Source organism: Pongo abelii, chromosome 6 (assembly GCF_028885655.2).
Source record: "Pongo abelii isolate AG06213 chromosome 6, NHGRI_mPonAbe1-v2.0_pri, whole genome shotgun sequence".
NCBI classification, from domain to species: Eukaryota; Metazoa; Chordata; class Mammalia; order Primates; family Hominidae; genus Pongo; species Pongo abelii.
In genome coordinates, this window is record NC_071991.2 from 128,737,244 (window position 1) to 128,759,015 (window position 21,772).

Sequence of the window (21,772 nt, forward strand, 5' to 3'; positions counted from 1 at the left end):
GGTGGTGTATGCCTGTAGTCTCTGCTACTCAAGAGGCTGAGTCAGAAGGACTGCTTGAGCCCAGGATTGGAGGCTACAGTGAGCCATCATCACACCACTGCACACCTGCCTGGGCAACAATGCACAACCCTGTCAAAAAAAAAAAAAAAAAAAAAAAAGAGGAAAAATGTTATTTGAGTAACTACTAGATTTACTTTAGAAATTATAAGAAAGCGTAGCGAGAATGACTATTGTAGTCATGGAATTTTACTCCAGATGGGACCTTTAAAGGAATAATCTCTTTCTGATAGCTTCTAAGGATTTATTATAGGTTAGCGAGGGTGTACAAAGAAAAATCGGCCTATATCCACACTTCAATATTGACACCAGTTTATAGAAAGCTACAGAAGTACTTTAGAAATACACTTTTAAGCAAATATTTCTACCAAAGAAAATCTGGGGAATTATCCTGTTAGTAGATATTTTTGTTAGAGCCATTTTGCACCTATTTGGAGTGCTTTCTTTTTTTCTTCTAATCATTATGAATTCTGGGTCAAACTTTATTTAGGCCCATGGTTGATGACAAAACTAGTTTTTTCAGCCTTTAAAAGAAATCATGGGTGGTCATTTAATATACAGTTGTCTGTTGCTCAAGTTCTCATGCTTTTCAGTATGTTACCATTGCCACATATAGTGTGGAAACAGTACTAACTATACATGGACATTGAGGTCGAAAGGATTTCACCAGATTCAGGTGATTCTTGTTATCAGTAATAGAGATGGCATATAAAACATTTGGAGGTGGAATTCCTCTTCTGTTTTTTTGTTTTATTTTTTATGTTCAAAAAATATGTTTCCAAGAAGAGCTATCTGAAACCTTTTGTCGACATTTTGATATCTTAGTATAGAAATAGGGATAGAAGTGATGATTCATTTTAAATTTATCATTCACTATAGAGGGGAAGACTAGAAGGACACATACCAAAATATTGACCTTAGTTACGTCTGGTGGTACAATTACCAGTGATTTAAAATTTTTTTATTTAAAATGTATTTTTAAAATTTCTACTTAATTATAAGTTGGAGAAAATTTTACTCAATAGCATTCTTTTTAGGAAGAGAACTGTATTTATTTGTGAAGGTCCTTTGGAGTACAAAGTAAAATACTGAGACCTGATTGTAGAAGGAACTATTTTTGTAACACTAAGAGAAATTGTCTCGTTAGGACCAGAGAAAGGGAACAAAAAATAGAAAGAAATGGCCGGGCACAGTGGCTCACGCCTGTAATCCCAGCATTTTGGGAGACCGAGGCGGGTGGATCACCTGAGGTCAGGAGTTCTAGACCAGCCTGGCCAACATGGTAAAACCCCGTCTCTACTAAAAATACAAAAATTAGCCGGGCATGGTGGCAGGCGCCTGTAATCCCAGCTACTCGGGGGGCCGAGGCAGGAGAATCACTTGAACCCGGGAGGCGGAGGTTGCAGTGAGGCGAGATTGCGCCATCACACTCCAGCCTGGGAGACAAGAGCAAGACTTCGTCTCAAAAATAAATAAATAAATAAAAGAGAGATAAATCAGGGGTGTTCAATCTTTTGGCTTTCCTGGGCCACATTGGAAGAAGAATTGTCTTGGACACACATAAAATACACTAACAATAGCTTATGAGCTTAAAAAAAAAATCACAAAAAAAGTCTCATAATGTTTTAAGAAAGTTTACAAATTTGTGTTGGGCCACATTGAAAGCCATTCTGGGCCTCATGCAGCCCGTGGGCCGCAGGCTGGACAAGCTTGAGATAAGTGGTAGAGCCAGCAGGATGGCCGAATGCCACATTTCATGACATGACTCTGTCTTTACTCACCAAATTCTCAGAAGTTTTCTCTAGTAAAATTGATCTGGGAGTTGATTTTTATTTATTTATTTTTTGGTAGATACTGGTGAGACAATTAGGTTTGGGGTTCAAACTGAGGTAGGACAGTAGTGAGGCAACTTCTGTGGATTCCAGTGTCTGGAAGCAGAGAGAAATATGAGGAAAGATGCCCTGGGACTCAATAGGAAAAGCTCTGAACTTTCACAAGACTGAAATTACGGTTCAGGTTAAATTAAACAGGTCTCTGGTTGTGAGTGTGGGTAATCCAGGAATCTGATCAAGAGAAAACAAAAGAAATCAGAAAACACTTCAGAAGTCTAACAACTTTCACGCCTTGGCATTCCCAGTCTTTTATTTCAGCTAGCCATTGCTGTCGATTTTTTCTTCTGTTCTCTATCCTTTGGCTATTTCATGTTTGTTTACATGAAGCTTCATGAATAGATTTTAAGGGAGCCCATCATAGTCTTTAAATGGTGTGCAAAATTTTTGTCTTTGTGTAGTTTTCTGGGAAGATTCATTACATATATATGTGTGTATATATATAGATTTTTTTTTTTTTTTTTTTGTTTTTGAGACAGAGTCTCGCTCTGTTGCCCAGGCTGGAGTGCAGTGGCATGATCTCGGCTCACTGCAACCTCTGCCTCCAGGGTTCAAGTGATTCTCCTGCCTCAGCCTCCCGAGTAGCTGGGATTACAGGCTCCCGCCCAGCTAATTTTTGTATTTTTGGTAGGACACTCTTGTGCCATGTTGGCCAGGCTGGTCTTGAACTTCTGACCTCAGGTGATCATCCTGCCTCGGCCTCCCAAAGCGCCAGGATTACATATATGAGCCATCGTGCCTGGCCTCATTACAGATATTCTTAAGGGACTTAATCCCTATCTTAATTGACATTTTATGGTAAGTACTTCTGAACCAGGTATTCAAATAAAGTGTCTTCATACAGGTGATATTCATTATTGAACTGATATTATTACAAAGTAAAACGTTGCCACCTTTCTACTACTCTTGGTTTTTTTCCAGAATTTTTGTTGCTAGATCAGAGGTATGTGAGAAAGAGAGTGGGAAGAGGTGAAGTCAGAGAAAGAGAGTGGGAAGAGGTGAAATCAGAGAAATAGCTGGGGGCACAAACTGTGTTGAGTTTTTTAGGACTTTGTTTAGGATTTAACCTATATGCTAACTGAAGTAGGAAGCCACTGTTGGGTTTAAGAAATGCTATGAACTGACCTTGCATTTTAACAAAACAAATTGAGTGAAGGGCAGCGAGTCCTTTAAGGAGCCTATTGCTCACTTGAGAAGTGATTATAGCATTGGCTTATACTAGAATGGTAGTAGTAATGTTGAAAATTGGTCACATTTTGGATGTATTTTAAAAGGTATCATATAAATGCAGCACACCAACATGGCAAATGTATACATGTGTAACAAACCTGCACGTTGTGCACATGTACCCTAAAACTTAAAGTATAATAAAAAAAAAAGATAGTATGTGGAATGAGCCCATCAGCTGGCTGCTTATGAAAGAGTAGCTATTAGTGAGTATGAGAAGTTGAAAGAGAAAAAGAGAGAGGAGGAGCACATGGTGGCAGGGAGAGAGAGAGAGAAACTAGAAAAAAAAAAGGTATCATATAGAGCTGACAGGATTTTTTGATGAACTGGATGAGGAGTGTGAGAAAAAGAAGCTAAGGATGACTTGAAGTTTTGACCTGAGCAATTAGAAAAATGGTGTAACCATTCTCTAAGATGGGTACAACAAGAGGATCCAATATGGTGGGTTGTTCAGCAACTTGAGTTTAGACAAGTTAAGTCTGAGATGCCAATTAGACATCTACATAGGTGTGTCAAGTAAGCAGTTGGATATATTAGTTTGAGGTTCAGGAGATAGATCTAACCAAAGTAATAATTCCCTCTACATTTATGTAACACTGTTCAAACCATTATTAGTACAATAATTTCCACATTGTTTTAGAGTTGTTGACATAGGTGTTGTATATACCATTGCTGTCTCTCCAGCTTCCCAGCCCCCATGGACAAGGGGGGAAGGACAAGGATCTTGCCTTATTTATTTTTATGACTATAGAGCCTACAATGGAGTAGATGTGCACTAAATATTTGTTGGATTGGATCAAAGTTTTAAAATTCATTTTCCTTTGAGTAGAAAGAAAAATATTTACCTGGAAACTGTATTCAGATACTGCTGTAAACCTTGATAAGTAGATCAGGTTATTATGTCATTTATTATACTAATATTTTCTGTGGTGGATCTGTTTTATTGGTTATATTCGAACATATTTAAATTTTCGGATTCTACTTGTTATACCATTTAGACTATGCTTCCCAAAGCTGTAATTATCATTACCTCGGGATCTAGGTAGAAAAACTAAATATAGAGCTTTGCATTTGTTAAAGTAAAATTTGTTGCTTTCTGAACTTGGTTTGGGCTCAAGTGCAGAATCTGGTGTATCCTTGGGTTTTTCTCTCCAAAATTTCTTCTGTATTTCTATTATGACTATTAGTAGCATAATTTACTGAGGGCTTTCATATACTCTAAGTATCTATTTAATCATTTAGGTACCATAGCCCTGTTATTGATCAGCAGTTACCTTAATTATCAGGTTGATCTTAATCACTTTCAAAGAGATTGTATTTATCATCAATCTTTGAAAGAACCTTTCTAGTCAGATCTTAAATGATATGGCAGCCAAATATAATAGGTAGGTGTTAAGTTTGTGGGAAGGAGAGATGGGTGTCTGACATCCCTGAGATTGAATCCTGGCTCTACCCCTGACTTCTTATTCAATCTTGAATGAATTGTATTGATTAAAATGGTGATAATAAACTAAGTAATTGTGAGAGTTAAATGAAATAATGTATTTTATATGTGCATATATTATTTATATAACATGCATTTGATATGCCATATATTAATATGCAGCAGTGATTAATTATGCTGAGAGAATTTTATATAACTCAAAGGAATTTTCTTTTGTGTGTTTTTTGCATAATTTGACAAAATTTCACTATGGAAATGTTTTAAAGTAATTAAAAAGTTTGTGAAAAAGTTTAAAACAATTTGAAAAACAGTGTTGAGGGGAAAAAGTAACTCACTCATAATTCCACATTCTAAAAAACCAGTGTTATTGTGGTATATTTGTTTAATCTTTTATATAATTGTTGCCTTAGGAAGGGACACCATAAATTTATTTATAATATTTTTGAGACAAAATACTAAAGTGCATATAAGAATTTTCTTGATGAACATCAGATAAGTTTAGTAATGAAGAATAACTTTCTCTAAGTAGAGTTTGAACAACCAGGAAATTCCATGTTAACAAAATTGGTGCGTAAGTAGTAAAATATAGTTTAAAGAAGCCCAGTTATTACTTTAAGTATGCATTTTAAAGTTTTCTAGCACAAGGATTCTTTATCTGTTGAAGTTAGGTGCAACATGTTGTCTATTTGCAAATTTTTTCTAGGAAGAGAATCCGTGGCTTCAGATAATCAAAGAGACTCTTATTAACTCACAGAATTAAGAACACTGGCCAGACATGGTAGCTCATACCTATAATCCCAGAGTTTTGGGATGCTGAGGTGGAAGGATCACTTGAGGCTGCGAGTTCGAGATCAGCCTGGGCGACACAGCAAGACCTCTGTCTCTACAAAATATTTTTTTTAGTTAGCCAGGCATGGTGACACGTGCCTGTAGTCCCAGCTCTGTGGGAGGCTGAGGCTTGAGGAGGATGGCTTGAGCCCAGAAGTTCGAGGCTGCAGTGAGCTATGATTGTGCCACTGCACTCCAGTCCAGGCGACAGAGCAAGATTCTGTCTCCAGAAATTTTTTTTAAAAAAGAACACCTTCACTAGAGTAAAACTCATAAAGTTAATTTCAGCTTATTTAACATGGCTTATATTTTAAAGCAATTGTTGCTTCCTGGTGTTTCATATACCTTGTTTTCTTAGATATTAGAAACTTAATAGTACCTAGATTTTATTTTCTTTTTTTAGTCTGTAGGGTTTTTTTTTTCCCCCATATTGCTGTCTTCTCTAAGGATACAGTGACCATTTTAAAAGGTGTATGATGGCACAAATTTTATTATTTAATTTTCAAAGCTTTCTTCCCTCCTAAGGGAATCCTATCATTCATGCCATGGTAGAGAAGGAATGTTGTATTTTGTCCTACTGAATTTGTCCTACTGGATCAGTTTTATTAATTGTAATCCCTATACCTGGCAGCTCTCCACTTAAGATTCTTCAACTGTGACTTGGGTTTCGACTGGGAAAAGAACAGTGAATAGAAAGAGAAAAGCCGTGTCTGTTTTGTTTCAGTGTGGAAGTCTGCTGAGTTAGAAATATATTAATAAATTTCCATTGTGTTAGGCTGTTCCTTGTTGTGTAACTCTAATTACATTTTGAGAACCTACAGTTTAAGCCTTTTTCTTCTTTCTCAGTCAGAATAGGTATGAAGACTTAGGCAAAGCTCTAATATTTGGTATCTACAAAAGAAGTTGATGGAGAGTTGCTTGTCACTTGGAAGAGCCCTTCTGTAGAAATTTGAACCTTTAACTGTTCTGTAGCTATTATATGAAAGTGCTTTTATTTATTATTATTTTTATTTATTTATTTATTTTTTGAGACGGAGTTTCACTCTTGTTGTCCAGGCTGGAGTGCAATGGCACAGTCTCAGCTCACCGCTACCTCCACGTCCTGGGTTCAAGTGATTCTCCTGCCTCAGCCTCCTGAGTAGCTGGGATTACAGGCATGTGCCACCACGCCCGGCTAATTTTGTATTTTTAATAGAGGCAGGCTTTCTCCATGTTGGTCATGCTGGTCTCGAACTCCCGACCTCAGGCGATCCGCCTGCCTCAGCCTCCCAAAGTGCTGGGATTACTGGAGTGAGCCACCACGTCCGGCCTGAAAGTGCTTTTATTTTTTTACATGTGGTACCACATAGTTTTTCTTGATGTTCCTTAAAGAAACTTTTGAAGGGAGTGCCTAAACATGGGTTTTGGTTGCTATTAGAAATTTATTCATATGGCTGTGCTTCTGAAAGTAATGTGCATCTTTCTTTTACACTGTTAACAGAAAGGAATTCTGAAATGCAGACTACATTAAGAATACAAAGTATATTGTCATAGGCATAACATTCAGCCTTTTAGTAAGGAAAGTAACTCTATTTTGAATTCACCCAAAAGATTTAGATAGTGTTGTAATCATAGCTTTATGTAAGAATACAGTTCTATTTAAAAAGGGAGGCAGTGAATCCAGTTGATAATCTGCTGGCTCATGATACTTCAAGGGGATGGCTTAAGAAGGGAAAGGTAGAGAGCATATAAAATATTTTTCCCCCTTCAAAAAATTCAAAAATATTTCTGTCTTCAAAAATTGTCATGTTAATTTAAGTCTTACTAAACTTCACTTTTAGAAGGATTCAAACTCTTCATCTAAATATTATAGAGTTTTATTTCTATCTTAAAGATGAATTTGTTTCTTAAAACCTTTTTTTAAAAAAATTTTTTCTCTCGGTGTCTAAACTAAGAATTAAGGTAACTTCTTTCACCAGCCTGTTAACCTTTCCTCTGCCTCTTCTTTTTGATACATGAATTTTGTCTAAGTTTTGGGCCCAGGCTATGTCAATGTGTAGTATACACATCCTATACAGTGTCAGAGTGGAAAAACTGATTTAATTACAAAAGTAGTGTGCCATCTTGTGGAGGATTATGCAATCAGCACAGTCTGATTTATCCTAAAAATCAAAGTAGAAGACAGATATTGCACTTGGGCACTAAAAATAAAAAGCCTGTTCCAGTGTGCAAAAAGACACTGAGATGTCTCTATATACCTTACATTTCTACATTATTTTTAGTGCATATAAGATGTGTAGATTGGTACTACTGGTAGTCGGTAGCTCCAGGGTTTGTTTTATACTGGTACCAAATTGGTACATGTACTATACCAAAGAATATGGTTGAATTTTAGTTTTTGTGGCCTAAGTAATGAAAAATTGATTGATTGGTGATTGATTGACTCAGTGTTTTAGAACGAAATTTGTTTGCCGTTTCGAACATAGGCTATTACTGGCCACTTTACCTCCAATCTCTGTCATTCTCAACTCCTTCAGTCAGTCCTGTATGCTGCAAGTTCAGATGTTACCTTGCTACCCCTCTGCCTAAGATCTTCTGTGGCTTCTCCACTGTCTGTGTGGAGTCAAGTTCAAAGTCTTTATCCTGTTATTTAATCCCTTCCATGATCTGGACACACCTGCCTTTTAACCTCCTCTCCACCTCCTACCTGTGTGTTCTTTTAAATCAAACAGTGTATTTATTCATCACACAGTTTAACCATTTAACATGCATTATTTAATTTAATTTAATTCTCACAGCAGCTTTATGGGATAGATACTGTATCACATCTTAGAGATTAAGAAACCAATAGTTAAGGAACTGTGTGGTGGTCACATAGCTGTGGTGATAGAGCCAGGATCGTAGCCAAGATCTGCCTGACTAGAGTACATGTTCGTTAAAACACTTTTGATGTGTTTTTCTGTCTCTATACTTTTGCTATTCTTTTTACTCTGTTTGAAAAGCCCTCTTTTTTTTTGTTCTGTATCCTGCCTTCCTGCTGGTGCATAGGTCAAATACCACTGTCACCATGAAATCTCTTCTGAGTCCCCTCAGCCAGATATACTGTCTTCCCTCTTTTGAACCCTCATGGTGCTTTTTACCTTGTTTACCTTTCTTATGACATTTAGTCTGCCCTGCGTTATGTTGATCTATTTGCCTTTTGATATTCTTGACTAGACTGTAAGTTCCTTGAGGATAGGGACTGGGGACTATGTCTTCTTTCTTTTGAATTCTCTAAAGTGCTTTGCGAATTCTCAGTACTCAAAAAGTGTTGAATAAACATTCCTCAAAGTGCTGGGAGAAATGGGATAGCCTATATCCCATTCAGAAAAAATATAGAGAAGGGGTGAAGGGGTTGCTCCTTGAAGAAGATCGTACTACCCCAGATGTACATGAATTATTATAGAACCTATATGCATGAGAATGGGCTTCCGTAAGCCAATCTACTACCCTACTGCAAATATTAATGCTTTCTTTTTTCTCTTTTCTACTTCCTTCTCTCTACAGTTCTCTCCAATTATATCCATAATTTTTAAAGGTCTTTGATATCCTTTGTGCATTAAATAATACCTTTTCTGGTGTCTGTTTCTGGATAATAGTTCTTCTTTGCATGACTTAAATAATTAGATGAATTAATTAAAATTTTTGTTACGCATTTTCATTCAGGTATGTCAGAAGGCTCAGCTTCCATCCAATTCGTTTAATTTTACTATTAAACTTCAGCTGGGACCACAAAGCTTTCATGGATAGGAATGACATCTTGGCTTAATTCCATTAGGATGCTTACTGCGTGCCAGATTTTATTTTGCTCAGCTATCAATGAGGCTGTTGTGGAAATGTGGGTTTTCTTTTCTGTGAGAATTTATGCGTACAAAGAGACCTGCTTTTCAGAAAGAACATTGAGAACCCAGAGCCCAAAAGGAAGGGTTATTAAAGTTAATGAACCAGGGTAACCTTATCCAGAGGGTGCCCAGAAACACTATAAAACAAAAAGTCAATTGCTATTGCTATTTTAGTTACATACCCCCTCTCCAGGCTTCAGAATTTAACAGGGTTAATTTCCTTTATAGTGAGGACTTGGCAAATAATTTTTAAGCCAGATGAAAATTCTTTAATTTTTTTTTTTTCTGTAAAATTATGTGTCTGAGTATTACTGTGTGCCATTTTGGAAACAGAATGTTACTTAACCGATGATAATGGATTGTTTTATAGTTCCAAGATAGGACAGTTTTTTTGTAGTTTAAAATAATTGGCATTATTTCACACTTATACAGTGCCAAAAGAGTTTTACGTACTGAATTAGACATGTAGTCAGTTATAATATCATTTTTATTGTACTTAGTAAATACAGAGTACTTTTCATTTTTATGTATATTTTAAAGGTAGAAATGATGTTTGTACTTGACAGCCTTCGGAATGTTTTCATGTAACTTTTTTTTTTTTAGATGGAGTCTCTCTGTGTTGCCCAGGCTGGAGTGCAGTGGTGCGATCTCAGCTCACTGCAGCCTCCACCTCCTGGGTTCAAGCGATTCTCCTGCCTCAGCCTCTTGAGTAGCTGGGATTACAGACGTGTGCCACCATGCCAGGCTAATTTTTGTATTTTTGATAGAGACGGGATTTCACCATGTTGACCAGGCTGGTCTCAAACTCTCGACCTCAGATGAGCCACCATGCCTGGCCTCATATAACTTATATCTGAAGGACTTCACAACACTGAGAGTTTTGCAGATGAAAAAAACTAAAACCTAGGGGGTTTAAATGACCTGTACTGATCACCCAGTTAGTACTAGAACTCAGTCCTGCTCCAGTGGCCTGTTCTTATCCAGAAAGCAGTGAAGCATTTTTTTTATTTCCCATGGTATTTGGGGGATAGAAGAGACAAATCACTTGAAAAATTTACTTAGAGTTTGAAATTATATGCAAATATGACAGAAATCTTGTAGAAGATAGCCTAACTCTGTGAATGGCAAAAGGTTTTCTTAAACAGTCTTCTAGTATTTCCAAGTACACTTTGAATTGTAACCGTGCATGGTGGGATGTAACTTAGATGACAGCTTCCGTATGTACAGGCCTAAAGCGTGTTAGTTAGAGAGTACATGACTTTACAGTTTTCATATAGTGTTTTATTTAACATTAAAAGATAGTAATTGGTGGGCTTATACAACTGGTAGACTTAAAACAGTTATAAAGGGGGAAATATTTGAAGAAAGGAAACAACTATTTTTTTTATTTTTTATTTTTTGAGACAGAGTCTCACACTGTCACCCCAGGCTGGAGTGCAGTGGTGTGATCTCAGCTCCCTGCAACCTCCGCCTCCCAGGTTCAAGTGATTCTCCTGCCTCAGCCTCCTGAATAGGTGGGATTACAGGTGCCCATCACCACACCTGGCTGATTTTTTTGTATTTTTAGTAGAGACGGGGTTTCACTATGTTGGCCAGACTGGTCTCAAACACCTGACCTCGTGATCCACCCGCCTCAGCCCCTCAAAGTGCTGGGATTACAGGCATGAGCCACCGTGCCAAATTGGAAACGCACTATTATTGCATGAAGAAGGGGCTGAATGGGGTGGCTCATGCCTATAATTGTGGTACTTTGGGAGGCTGAGGTGGGAGGATTGCTTGAGGCCAGGAGTTCAATACCATCCTGGACAACATAGTGAGCCCCTGTCTGTACCCCCCCACCCCCCCAAAAAAAGTTAGCTGGGCATGGTGGCATATTATTGTAGTCCTAGCTACTCGAGAGGCTGGGGTGGGGGGATTGCTTGAACCCAGGAGGCTGCAGTGAGCCATGATTGCACCACTGCACTCCAGCATGGGCAACAGAGAGAGACCTTGTCTCAAAATAAATAAATAAATAATAAAAATAAAGAAGGATCTATGATACACAATGTTATATGTAAAGATTCATTATTCACTGAACAAGAAAATCAGTTTTGTCAGTGATAAAGTCTGTGAATATAATAGACATTTCAGAGTCAGAAGAAACCAAATTCTCAAGATACTTAGAATGACTTAAAGGATAATTTCTGATGACTTAAACGTACCACAATATATCTGGAAAAATTTCTCCCAGTTTTTATAGGAATATCAAAGCTATGGATCACTTTTTCTTAAGATATCTAATTTTAACTTAAAGCTAGTTTTAACCATTGTTTTTGATATAGCAATAGAGAGAAATTGCCTTTAATATGACTTTTTTCAAAAACAGCTAAATGTTCTTATGCTGTACTTTTACACTATATATTCCTCTGGGGTTTTTATTTTTTAGAATCTGAATTTAAAAAATTCCATAGTGGATAAAAAGTGGCTGCATTATTAAAAAGCTGGTAAATGTAAAGTTTTCAAGGCCAAACACAGAAACTCCAAACCAGCTGCACGTTAAATTTTTCTGGGCTACTTTACAAATACAGACCCATTTTTACCCATTGAAAACCTGTGGAATCAGAATCTTGGGACATGCCTCCTAGTTATCTGTATTTTTATAAATCTCTCAAAATAGTGGTTCTGCAGCATCCTTTTCATATATTCATGCCTAGGAAATACTAGTCTAGTATATATTTGAGAAAGTTACCAGGTTAAAATTTTTATTTTAAAATTTATTTAGATGTACCTTCTTAAGTGGCCTTAGAAACAGCTGGCTAGGTTTGGGTGCTTACGCTTATTTTGTCCTTTATTTTTTTACACATATTTTTCTGATTTTCATAGAGACTGTTTATTTGTTTGGTGGCTGGGATGGAACACAAGATCTTGCTGACTTCTGGGCGTACAGTGTGAAGGAGAACCAGTGGACATGTATCTCTAGAGACACTGAAAAAGAGGCAAGTTCTCAGACTTTTCATACATCTATATTACAGAAGGGGCGTAGATGTGCACTTGTTTTTCGGCATGATTGTATTCTTCACTAATGTCTATCAGCAGTAGTAGCAATAGAATTTGTGGTAAACAAGTTTTTTTAAGTACTCTTGAATTTCAGCTTCTATAACTGGCTCTTCAGCTACTGATATACAACCAAATCTGTTTTATAGAGACAGAGAGAGAGAAATGGGGATTTTTATATCATTTTGTTTTTAAACTGCTTTAGCCTAGAAATGTAACTGTGTAACTGTCTTTTTTGCTTATGTCTCCACTACCTCTATTCTTATTTTTAATGTTCATCTTATTTTTATTTCTTCTGGAATATTGTGTTTTTGACACTCGCTATCTCACTATTTTGGCTCCTGTTATTTTACTATATGTCAGTTTTCATAAATTTTATATATATGTGTGTATATATATATATATATTTTTTTTTTTTTTTTTTTTTTTGAGGTGGAGTCTTGCTCTGTCGCCCAGGCTGGAGTGCAGTGGCACCATCTCGACTCACTGCAAGCTCCGCCTCCCAGGTTCACGCCATTCTCCTGCCTCAGCCTCCCGAGTAGCTGGGACTACAGGCGTCTGCCACCACGCCCAGCGAATTTTTTTTTGTATTTTAGTAGAGACGGGGTTTCACCGTGTTATCCAGGATGGTCTCGATCTCCTGACCTCGTGATCCGCCCGCCTCGGCCTCCCAAAGTACTGGGATTACAGGCATGAGCCACCGCGCCTGGCTGATACATATTATTTTTAATTAAAATTGTATATATGTATGCATGTGCATATCTGTGTATGCACATATACATAAAGCATTTCCATAGTGAATAAGATGGCTTAGGTTTATGGCTTTGAATTAAATGCATGATTATATCCTGGAATAAAGCAAATATTAATTCATTTATTATTTTTTTCAAATCTTTATAGAACATTTTAATTGCACTCTCCATTTAAAGTGTTTCAGGATATAAAGTGAAAAATGAACTATAACAAAACAGTAGGAGCCTTAAATGAAAAGGAGATTAAAAGGCCTAATTCATAACCCACTGATTTTGATCTAGGAAGGCCATTTCCAAAGATCTAGTGCTGTGTCTTTAATCCTGGGGAACTAGGTTCTTGCTTACTCTGAAACTATGTTAATAAAAACTCTCCAGAGATTAATCACTGGACAGTTTTTATTTTTTCAAATAAATGTTGAAATTCTGATTTACTTTTCTTACCCCGGGAAAGTATGTGTAAGTGGCCTTCCTTTTTCAGTATTGAAGTACTGTTTTCTGAAATGATTATTTCTGTCTTCAACAACGAAAGACAAATCTTAAATAAAAAAAAAAAAAAACTAACTTTTTTCTACTAAAGTATTGTAAATCTAAAGTGATGACATCTGTAATTATTCTTGTATTAAGCCTAGGTTTCATCCTAAAATCCTCCCTCTTCTTCAGTGAATGTGTCTAATTAGTGCCTAAGATCCAACAGTTCTCCAAGTGCCTGGCGTGATCCAACAGGTCATCCAATACCACATTTCAAATGTCTTTTCCTCTCCATTCCTTTTAGCAGTTTTTTCAACTTTATGGTTTCTTACGCTTTTTATGTCTCCATTGTTGACCTATTCTGTGTTCACCAACACAGTCTTTAAAAAGCATATTTGGGCTCAGTGTGGTGGCTTACACCTATAATCACAGTACTTTGGGAGGCCAAGGCAGGAGGACTGCTTGAGGACTGGAGGTGGAGACTGCAGTGAACCATTACAGTGTCATTGCCTCCAGCCTCGGTGACAGAGCAAGACCCTGTCTCAAAACAAAAACAAGGCCAGGCACAGTGGCTCATGCCTGTAATTCCAGCACTTTGGGAGAGCGAGGCTGGCGGATCACCTGAGCTTAGTAGTTCAAGACCAGCCTGACCAACATGGTGGAACCCCATATGTACTAAAAATAGAAACTAGCTGGGCATGGTAGCAGGTGCCTGTAATCCCAGCTACCTGGGAGGCTGAGGCAGGAGAATCCCTTGAACCCAGGAGGCGGAGCTTGCAGTGAGCCGAGATGGCGCCACTGCGCTCCAGCCTGGTCGACAGACAGACTCTGTCTCAAAAAAAAAACAAAAAAAACAAAAAACAAGTCCCCCAAATACCATATTTGACCCTGTGACACCTCTGCTTAAACCCTGTGGTTAGCTTCAGCCTTTGTTTCAGTTATCGTTTACACTGTTTATTACATTACAAGCACTCACAAAACTTCAGTGGCATATAGTAATAAGCATTTATTTGCTCATGAGTCTACAGGTTGGCTCGGTCATTCTTTTGGTTTTGGCCGGGCTCATTCATTTGTCTAGGAGTCAGCTATCTGTCAGCTGGTCTAGTGTGGTTTCAGCTGGGACTGCCTGGCTCTGTTTTATATAGGCTAGCCAGAGCTTGTTCTCATGGCAGGTGCTGGGCTGCAAAGGGGATGAGGTAGACATGAGCAATCCATCAATTTTTTTCTTGCCCTGATAGCAAAAAGCAATCATGTAACCAAGTCCAGAGTCAGTTGGTGCAGGATACTATTAAAGGGCATAGATACAGGAAATTGTAAATAACAACAACAATAATAAAACAATTTATTTATCTCACTTCCTTTTGCTTAGAGTAAAAACTCGAAATTTCTCATCAAGATTTGCTACTCAATTACTTTTCCAGCCTCATCTCCCATGTGCCAGTTATAGATGCTGGAATTATTCAACTTTCTCACCTGTGTCCTTTGGCAATGTTGTTTTCCTTGTTTGGAATTAACAGAGGGAGGATCTCCCCCTAACTTTACCTAATAAATACCCACTTATTCTTTAAAACTCAGTTCAGACTTCACTTTCTCTGTAAAGCCTTTCTTGACCTCGCCAAGCAGAATTAAAAGCTTCCATGTGCTCACTTAACCCCTTTTAATACTTGAATGGCTTACTATAATGATTGATTTATATTCATGTTTCCCTATCTGAATTCCTTAAAGGCATGAATCACATTCTTTAAAATGTATGTATTTTAAGGATGTGCACATTCTTACTCTTTAGTGAGTAAGTGGGTGAGGTAAGTTAAATGAGAAATTAATACTAGAGAAAAGGGAACGATAAATACAAAATCCGGAGAGGGTAGGGGGTTTAAAGGTAATATTAAATGTTATTCTTCTAAAGCTTGGTACGGGTAGATAACTTCATTCCATTATTTTTTTGTACCATATACATACGTTGTAAGTAATATTTATAATGCAATAAGTAATTATTTTAAAACTCATGCTGGAAAAATATAGAGGTTATTTTGATGAGAACACTTTCTGTTAATTCAAAGTCAGTAGAGATGAGTAAAGTGGTGATTCAGTACTGGAGCTCAGATTTATTCTAGTTAATTAATAGACTTATAAAAACCTCCGCCTCCCGGGTTCAAGCGATTCTTCTGCCTCAGCCTCCCGAGTAGCTGGGATTACAGGTGCCTGCCACCACGCCTGGCTAATTTTTGTATTTTTAGTAGAGACAGGGTTTCATCATGTTGGCCAGGATGGTCTCGATCTCTTGACCTCGTAATCCACCAGCCTCGGCCTCCGAAAGTGCTGGGATTACAGGCGTGAGCCACCGCGCCTGGCCCTCAAGTGGCATTTTTGTATAGTTTTCTAAATCTCTTTAATGTTTGGCTCAATAAAAGACATCTGGGTTCATATGCTTCTTTATTCAGTTGCTGTATTAGAAAGTCATGTAGCCTCTGGAAATGTTCACATATACTCATAAGAGAATAAGAGTGAAAAGACAAATTTTTTTGTTAGTATTGTAAAAATAACTTTGACCTTATAGACTCCCTAGGAGACCCCAGACCACACTGAGAACTGCTGCTTTAATCTAATCCACAGTTCCCATTCAGATATAGACAATTATCCCAATAATGCCCCAGTAATGTTCTTTATAGGCATCCCTTGTCACTCTGCAACCTCAGCCCAGAATTTAGACCATGATCATGTATTGCTTTTTGGTGTCATGCTTCCTTAGTCATCTTTAGTCTAGAATAGTTCCCTAAACTTTCTTTGTCTTTCTTGACTTTGATGATTTTTAAAGAGTACAGGGCAGTTATTTTTTAGAATATCCTTCAACTGGGTTTGTATGTTTTCTTAGGATTGGATTTAGATGATATATTTTTAGCAAGAATAACCCATAGATCACATTAGCATCTCCTCAATATATCATATCAGGAGACACATTACGTCAGTTTGTCTGATATTAGCTTCAATCACTTGGCTAAGGAGATGCCCACCAGATTTGTCTAATTTATAATTAGTAAGTAATTTATATGGAGACATTTCAAGATTATGAAAATATGCCATTACTCATCAAACTCTCAGCCTTTTATCATCCATTAATGAAACTTAAAGCTTTTCCCAAAATGGTTAAACCATTTTATACTTTGCCTGCAATGTATGAGATTTCTGGTTACTCCCTATCTTCTTGGCCCATTGATTTGCTTTGGCACCTTGGCCAGAAATCAATTGATCATGTAAGTATATATCTCTTTTTGTACTCTATTCTGTTCTATTATATTTTGGTCTCTTGTTAACCAGTATGACACTCCCTCGATTACTGTAGCTTTATAGTAATTCATGAAGTCAGGTAATATATAAATTTTAGAATTTATATATTTCTATATATAAATTTCTAGAACTGTTGGGATTATGATGGGAATATGATAAATCTATATATTAATTTGGAGCAAATTGGTAGGTTTTATTTTGTCGTTTGAATTTTTTTTTTTTTTCTTTGAGACGGAGTTTTGCTCTTGTTGCTTAGGCCGGAGTGCAATGATGCGATCTCAGCTCACTGCAACCCCCTTCTCCCAGGTTCAAGTGATTCTCCTACCTCAGCCTCCCGAGTAGCTGAGATTACAGGCACCCACTCAGCTAATTTTTGTATTTTTAGTAGAGATGAGGTTTCACCATGTTGGCCAGGCTGGTCTCGAAATCCTTACCTCAGGTGATCCACCCACCTCAGCTTCTCAAAGTGCTGGGATTACAGGCATGAGCCACTGCGCCTGGCTGCAAATTGATGTTTTAATGATATTGAATCTTTCTACACCATGAACATGGTTTATTCTCCATTTATTTTAGTCTTCATTATCTCTCAGCACTCTTAAGAGTTTTCAGTTTAAGAGGTCTATGATATTTTCGTTAACTTGATATCAGTGTATTTTGCTTTTTGTGCTATTATAATGGAATTTAAAATTTTTTTACTGTCCATTTGTTGGCTGGTAATATAGAGAAATACAGTTGATTTGTTAATATTGCCTTCGTATCATGTCACTTTAAGTCTACTTATTTCTAATAGCGTCTTTTTTATTTCTTAGAGTATTTTAAAGAAGCAGTCATTTTTCTTCTTTCTGTTCTCTTTTCCTTCATTATTTTATTTTATTTTATTTTTCGTTTGTTTGTTTGAGACACAGTCTCACTCTGTTGCCCATGCTGGAGTGCAGTGACATGGTCATGGCTTGCTGCAGCCTCAACCTTCTGGGCTCAAGCAATCCTTCTACCTCAGTCTCCCCAGTAGCTGGGACCACAGGCGCGTGCCTCCATGCCCAGCTAATTTTTTAATTATGTGTAGAGATAGGGTCTCTGTATGTTGAACATGCAGAGGAGTCTTGAACTCCTTAACTCAACGAATCCTCCCGCCTTGGCCTCCCAAAGTGATGGGGTTACAGGCATGAGCCACCAGGCCCAGCCTTTATTTTATTTTTTAATTCCTTCCTTATTGCACTGACTTGAACTTCCAGAGTAATGTTAAATATAAGTGGTGAGAAAAGACATCCCTGTCTTGTTTCATATCTAAGCAGGAGAGTGTTCAGTATGTCGTCATTAAGAAAAATTAAATTTTACATTTTCTTACATGTTATCGGATTGAAAGTCTTTCTATTCCTATTTTGCTATGAGTTTTGATCATGAATAGGTGATGAATTTTACCAAATGCTCTTTTTACATATGTATTGATATAATTGTGTTTTTTCTTCTTTATTCTGTTAATATGACAGATTATCCTGATTGATTTTCAGATGTAAAATCAACTTTACATTCCTGGGATAAATACCTTTTTGTTGTAAAATATTATTTTCATATATTGCTACTGCTGTTTGGTAATATTTTGTTAAAGATTAGTTTTGTCTATGTTCATAAGGGGTCCTAGCCATCTGTAAATGATTTCTCCACCTCTTCCCCATTTCTTCTTCCTTCTTCCCCTTCTCTTCCTTCTCCTTTGTAATATTGTTATTTGGTTTCAGTGTTATGTTGGCCTCATAAAATAAGCCAGGAATGGAAGAGAATGTGGATAAACAGTAGAGTTTTTCTTTTTCCCTCGATTTTCTGAAAAATTTTGTCTAAAACAGATACCATTTTTTCCTTAAGTGCTTGATATAATTTACCAGTGCAGATATGTGGGCAATTATGAATTCAGTTTTTCAGTATGTGTAATTCCTTCAGATTTTCCTCTTTCATCTCATGTCATCTTGGTAAGTTAGGTTTTTTTAATAAATTATGTCTGTTTTATCTACATTGTCAGATTTTACCTATGTTTTTGATAGTATTCTCTCTCTTTTCATTTCTAGGAAGTCTGTAGTGTTAATCTTGCTTTCATTTCTGGTACTGGCAATTTGTATTTTCCCTCCCTTTGTAAAAAATTAGTCTGCCAGTGGTTTATAATTCTATCAGTCTTTCAAAGAACCAACTTTGTTAATTTTCCCTATTTTTTTCATGTTTTCTATTCTATTGATTTATCTTTATTTCTTTTTTCTTGGCATGTAATTTGGTCATCGTTTTAATATTATTTGTGCTAATTTAGTTGAAGCAAGAAGTTCTATTATTCTCTTATTAAAATTTCAAGTTTTACACTCTACGCATTATGGCATAGATTTATTATGTGTTACTCCGTCTTTGTTTTTGAGATTATTTATGGAGGCAATCCTTTCTTAAATAAAATTTTCACCTTATTTGCTAAAGATATTCTTTGACAAAAATATTTTAAAATAAGTTTGAAAATAATTAGTATGAATATTAAAGTGTACATTCACATCAACTTCATTGTCAAAATACTGTTCTTTCTGCCTAATATTCCTTCATTTCACTTAATTAATACTGCTAAATTACTCTTCTTAGAATACTGCCTTTTTATGTTATATCTTACTTTAGAAACCACCAATAGTTCTTTATTGCCTACAAAATCATAAATTGTCTCCTCTGTCAGTCATTCATCAGGCTTTCTATGTCCACTTTATACATCAATTCTGTTATTTCTGCAGCAAGAACTCTTCATCTCAGTCATAACTGCATAGACTGTATTAACAAGTATATTTTTGCCTTTGTTTTTCTTCTAGAAAAAATAATCTGAAATTGTGAAAGAGCCCAGTCTTTGGCTCTGGTACACAAGGGCATAGATTTGCTATCTTACTTCCTAGTTTTGTGACGGTGGACTCTGTGAAATGGTGATAATATTTCCATACGGGGTTGTTATAAAGATTAAATGGAACACACACATACACAGTAATAGTGTAAACAGAACTTGGGAATTGTTTAACAAACATTAGTTTCCTTTCCTTTCCCCTTTTCAGCTAATTAAACCCTGTGCAATTGAAGTTCTTTTTCCCCGATGAACCCTTTTGACTATACTACAATATTTTTTATGTTTTATTGGGTCCTGTGATACAAGTGATACCAGCTAATTAATTTATTGATAATATACTGTTCTTAATATTATTCCCTATTTATTTACTGTAGCTGTGCTATTTATTCAATCAGGAAAATTAATTTTACAATGTAAAGGATGGATAAAGAAGTGATAGACTTGGATTCTTATTAGTTTCTGTCACTAGCTTATTAAAGTTATCATCCTGGTCTTATATTTCCTTGCTAGACTTGTATTTTCTCTTCTTTAAAAGGAGAAAACTAGAGATTTAATTTTTTTAAATTTTTTTTTATTATTATACTCAAGTTCTAGGGTACATGTGCACAATGTGCAGGTTTGATAGGTATACATGTGCCATGTTGGTTTGCTGCATCCATCAACTCATCATTTACATTAGGTATTTCTCCTAATGCTATCCTTCCCCTTGACCCCCACCCCTCGACAGACCCTGGTGTGTGATGTTCCCCGCCGTTTGTCCAAGTGATTAAACTAGAGATTTTATTGATGTTTCTGCTAATTTTGAAATTCACTGATTCTAAATATTCTTGGAGTACCTCTTTTGTGCTAGATTCTGATGAGAAATACAAAAATGTTCATAAAGACCAAACATGTCTTAAAGTAGATTGTCATGTAATAGGGAATTGAACTCTGTGCACAAATGACTAAAATGCAGTGCAGTATATGGTAGAAACCATATAGATGTTATAAACAGAGTGCCATGAGCTGCAGTGTAGTTCATCTCATCTTTCCTGGTAGATTTTAAGCATTTCTAAGGTAAGATTTCTGTCTCCTACTGCTTACTGCTTTTGCTTTCCTTTAGAGAGTTAAGCCTAGTGTTGGACTCATATTGGTTGACTTGATGTGAGTTTCTGAGAAACCTTTTAATGAAAGGTAATAAAAAATGGCATTTAATTTTTCTATTATTTGTTCTTTGATTTTTTTTTTTTTTTGCTCTTTCATTTATTTATTTATTTGTTTATTTATTTATTTATTTTCTCTCTCTACAGAATGGTCCTAGTGCCAGATCGTGTCATAAAATGTGCATTGACATTCAACGGAGGCAAATCTACACCTTGGGGCGTTACTTGGATTCCTCTGTGAGGAACAGCAAATCTCTGAAAAGTGACTTCTATCGTTATGACATTGATACAAACACATGGATGTTACTAAGTGAGGATACTGCTGCTGATGGAGGGCCGAAATTGGTGTTTGATCATCAGGTTTGATGCACAGTTAAATATATGATGGAATTAATCAGTGCTTAGTGATTGTTGCAATTAGAGTTCATGTTAGATGTTATGCTGAGTTGTCCAGTAGTGCTTTCCATGACAAATATCTATGACAGTAATAATAATTGTTGTTTCAGTAGGTATAAAGTTATCCTTTAAATTTTTTTCTCTTGTTTGTTGCAGGATAGAATACGAAGATCTCAGGACATAGATTGTTGATATATAGAAACTTTAGAGAGTAGATGGAGCAATATTAGGAAAAACATATTTAGTTTTATAATGCATATGCATAAATCATAACAATAACAACTTGCCCTTTTAATTATATTTCTTATTCTACATTCCTGTGAGAAATGGAAAATCACTTTATAATGAACTAGATGAAATCTAGAGCTTTTCTTCCAGTTAGAGTGAAATATATTTTGTTTTGTTTATAGTCACAAAATTGTATAAACCTAGAGAGGAATTTGACATACTAGATTAAACTCAGCACCAATAGAAATTATACAATAATGTTGTAGACTAGAAGACTGAACATAGCCTCGTTGTAAGCCATTTTAATATTAATAT

At 36.4% G+C, this 21,772-nt stretch overlaps 1 protein-coding gene across 4 annotated transcripts in view; it reads left to right on the forward strand.

The window, feature by feature from the left end:
* MKLN1 (muskelin 1) overlaps positions 1-21,772 on the forward strand; it is a 382,321-nt gene that overhangs the window by 309,483 nt on the left and 51,066 nt on the right. For all 4 annotated transcript variants that reach the window (XM_024249293.3, NM_001132120.1, XM_054558895.2 and 1 more), the window contains 2 exon segments: positions 12,168-12,280; positions 20,981-21,193. In XM_024249293.3, coding sequence (XP_024105061.1) covers positions 12,168-12,280; positions 20,981-21,193 — 326 coding nt within the window.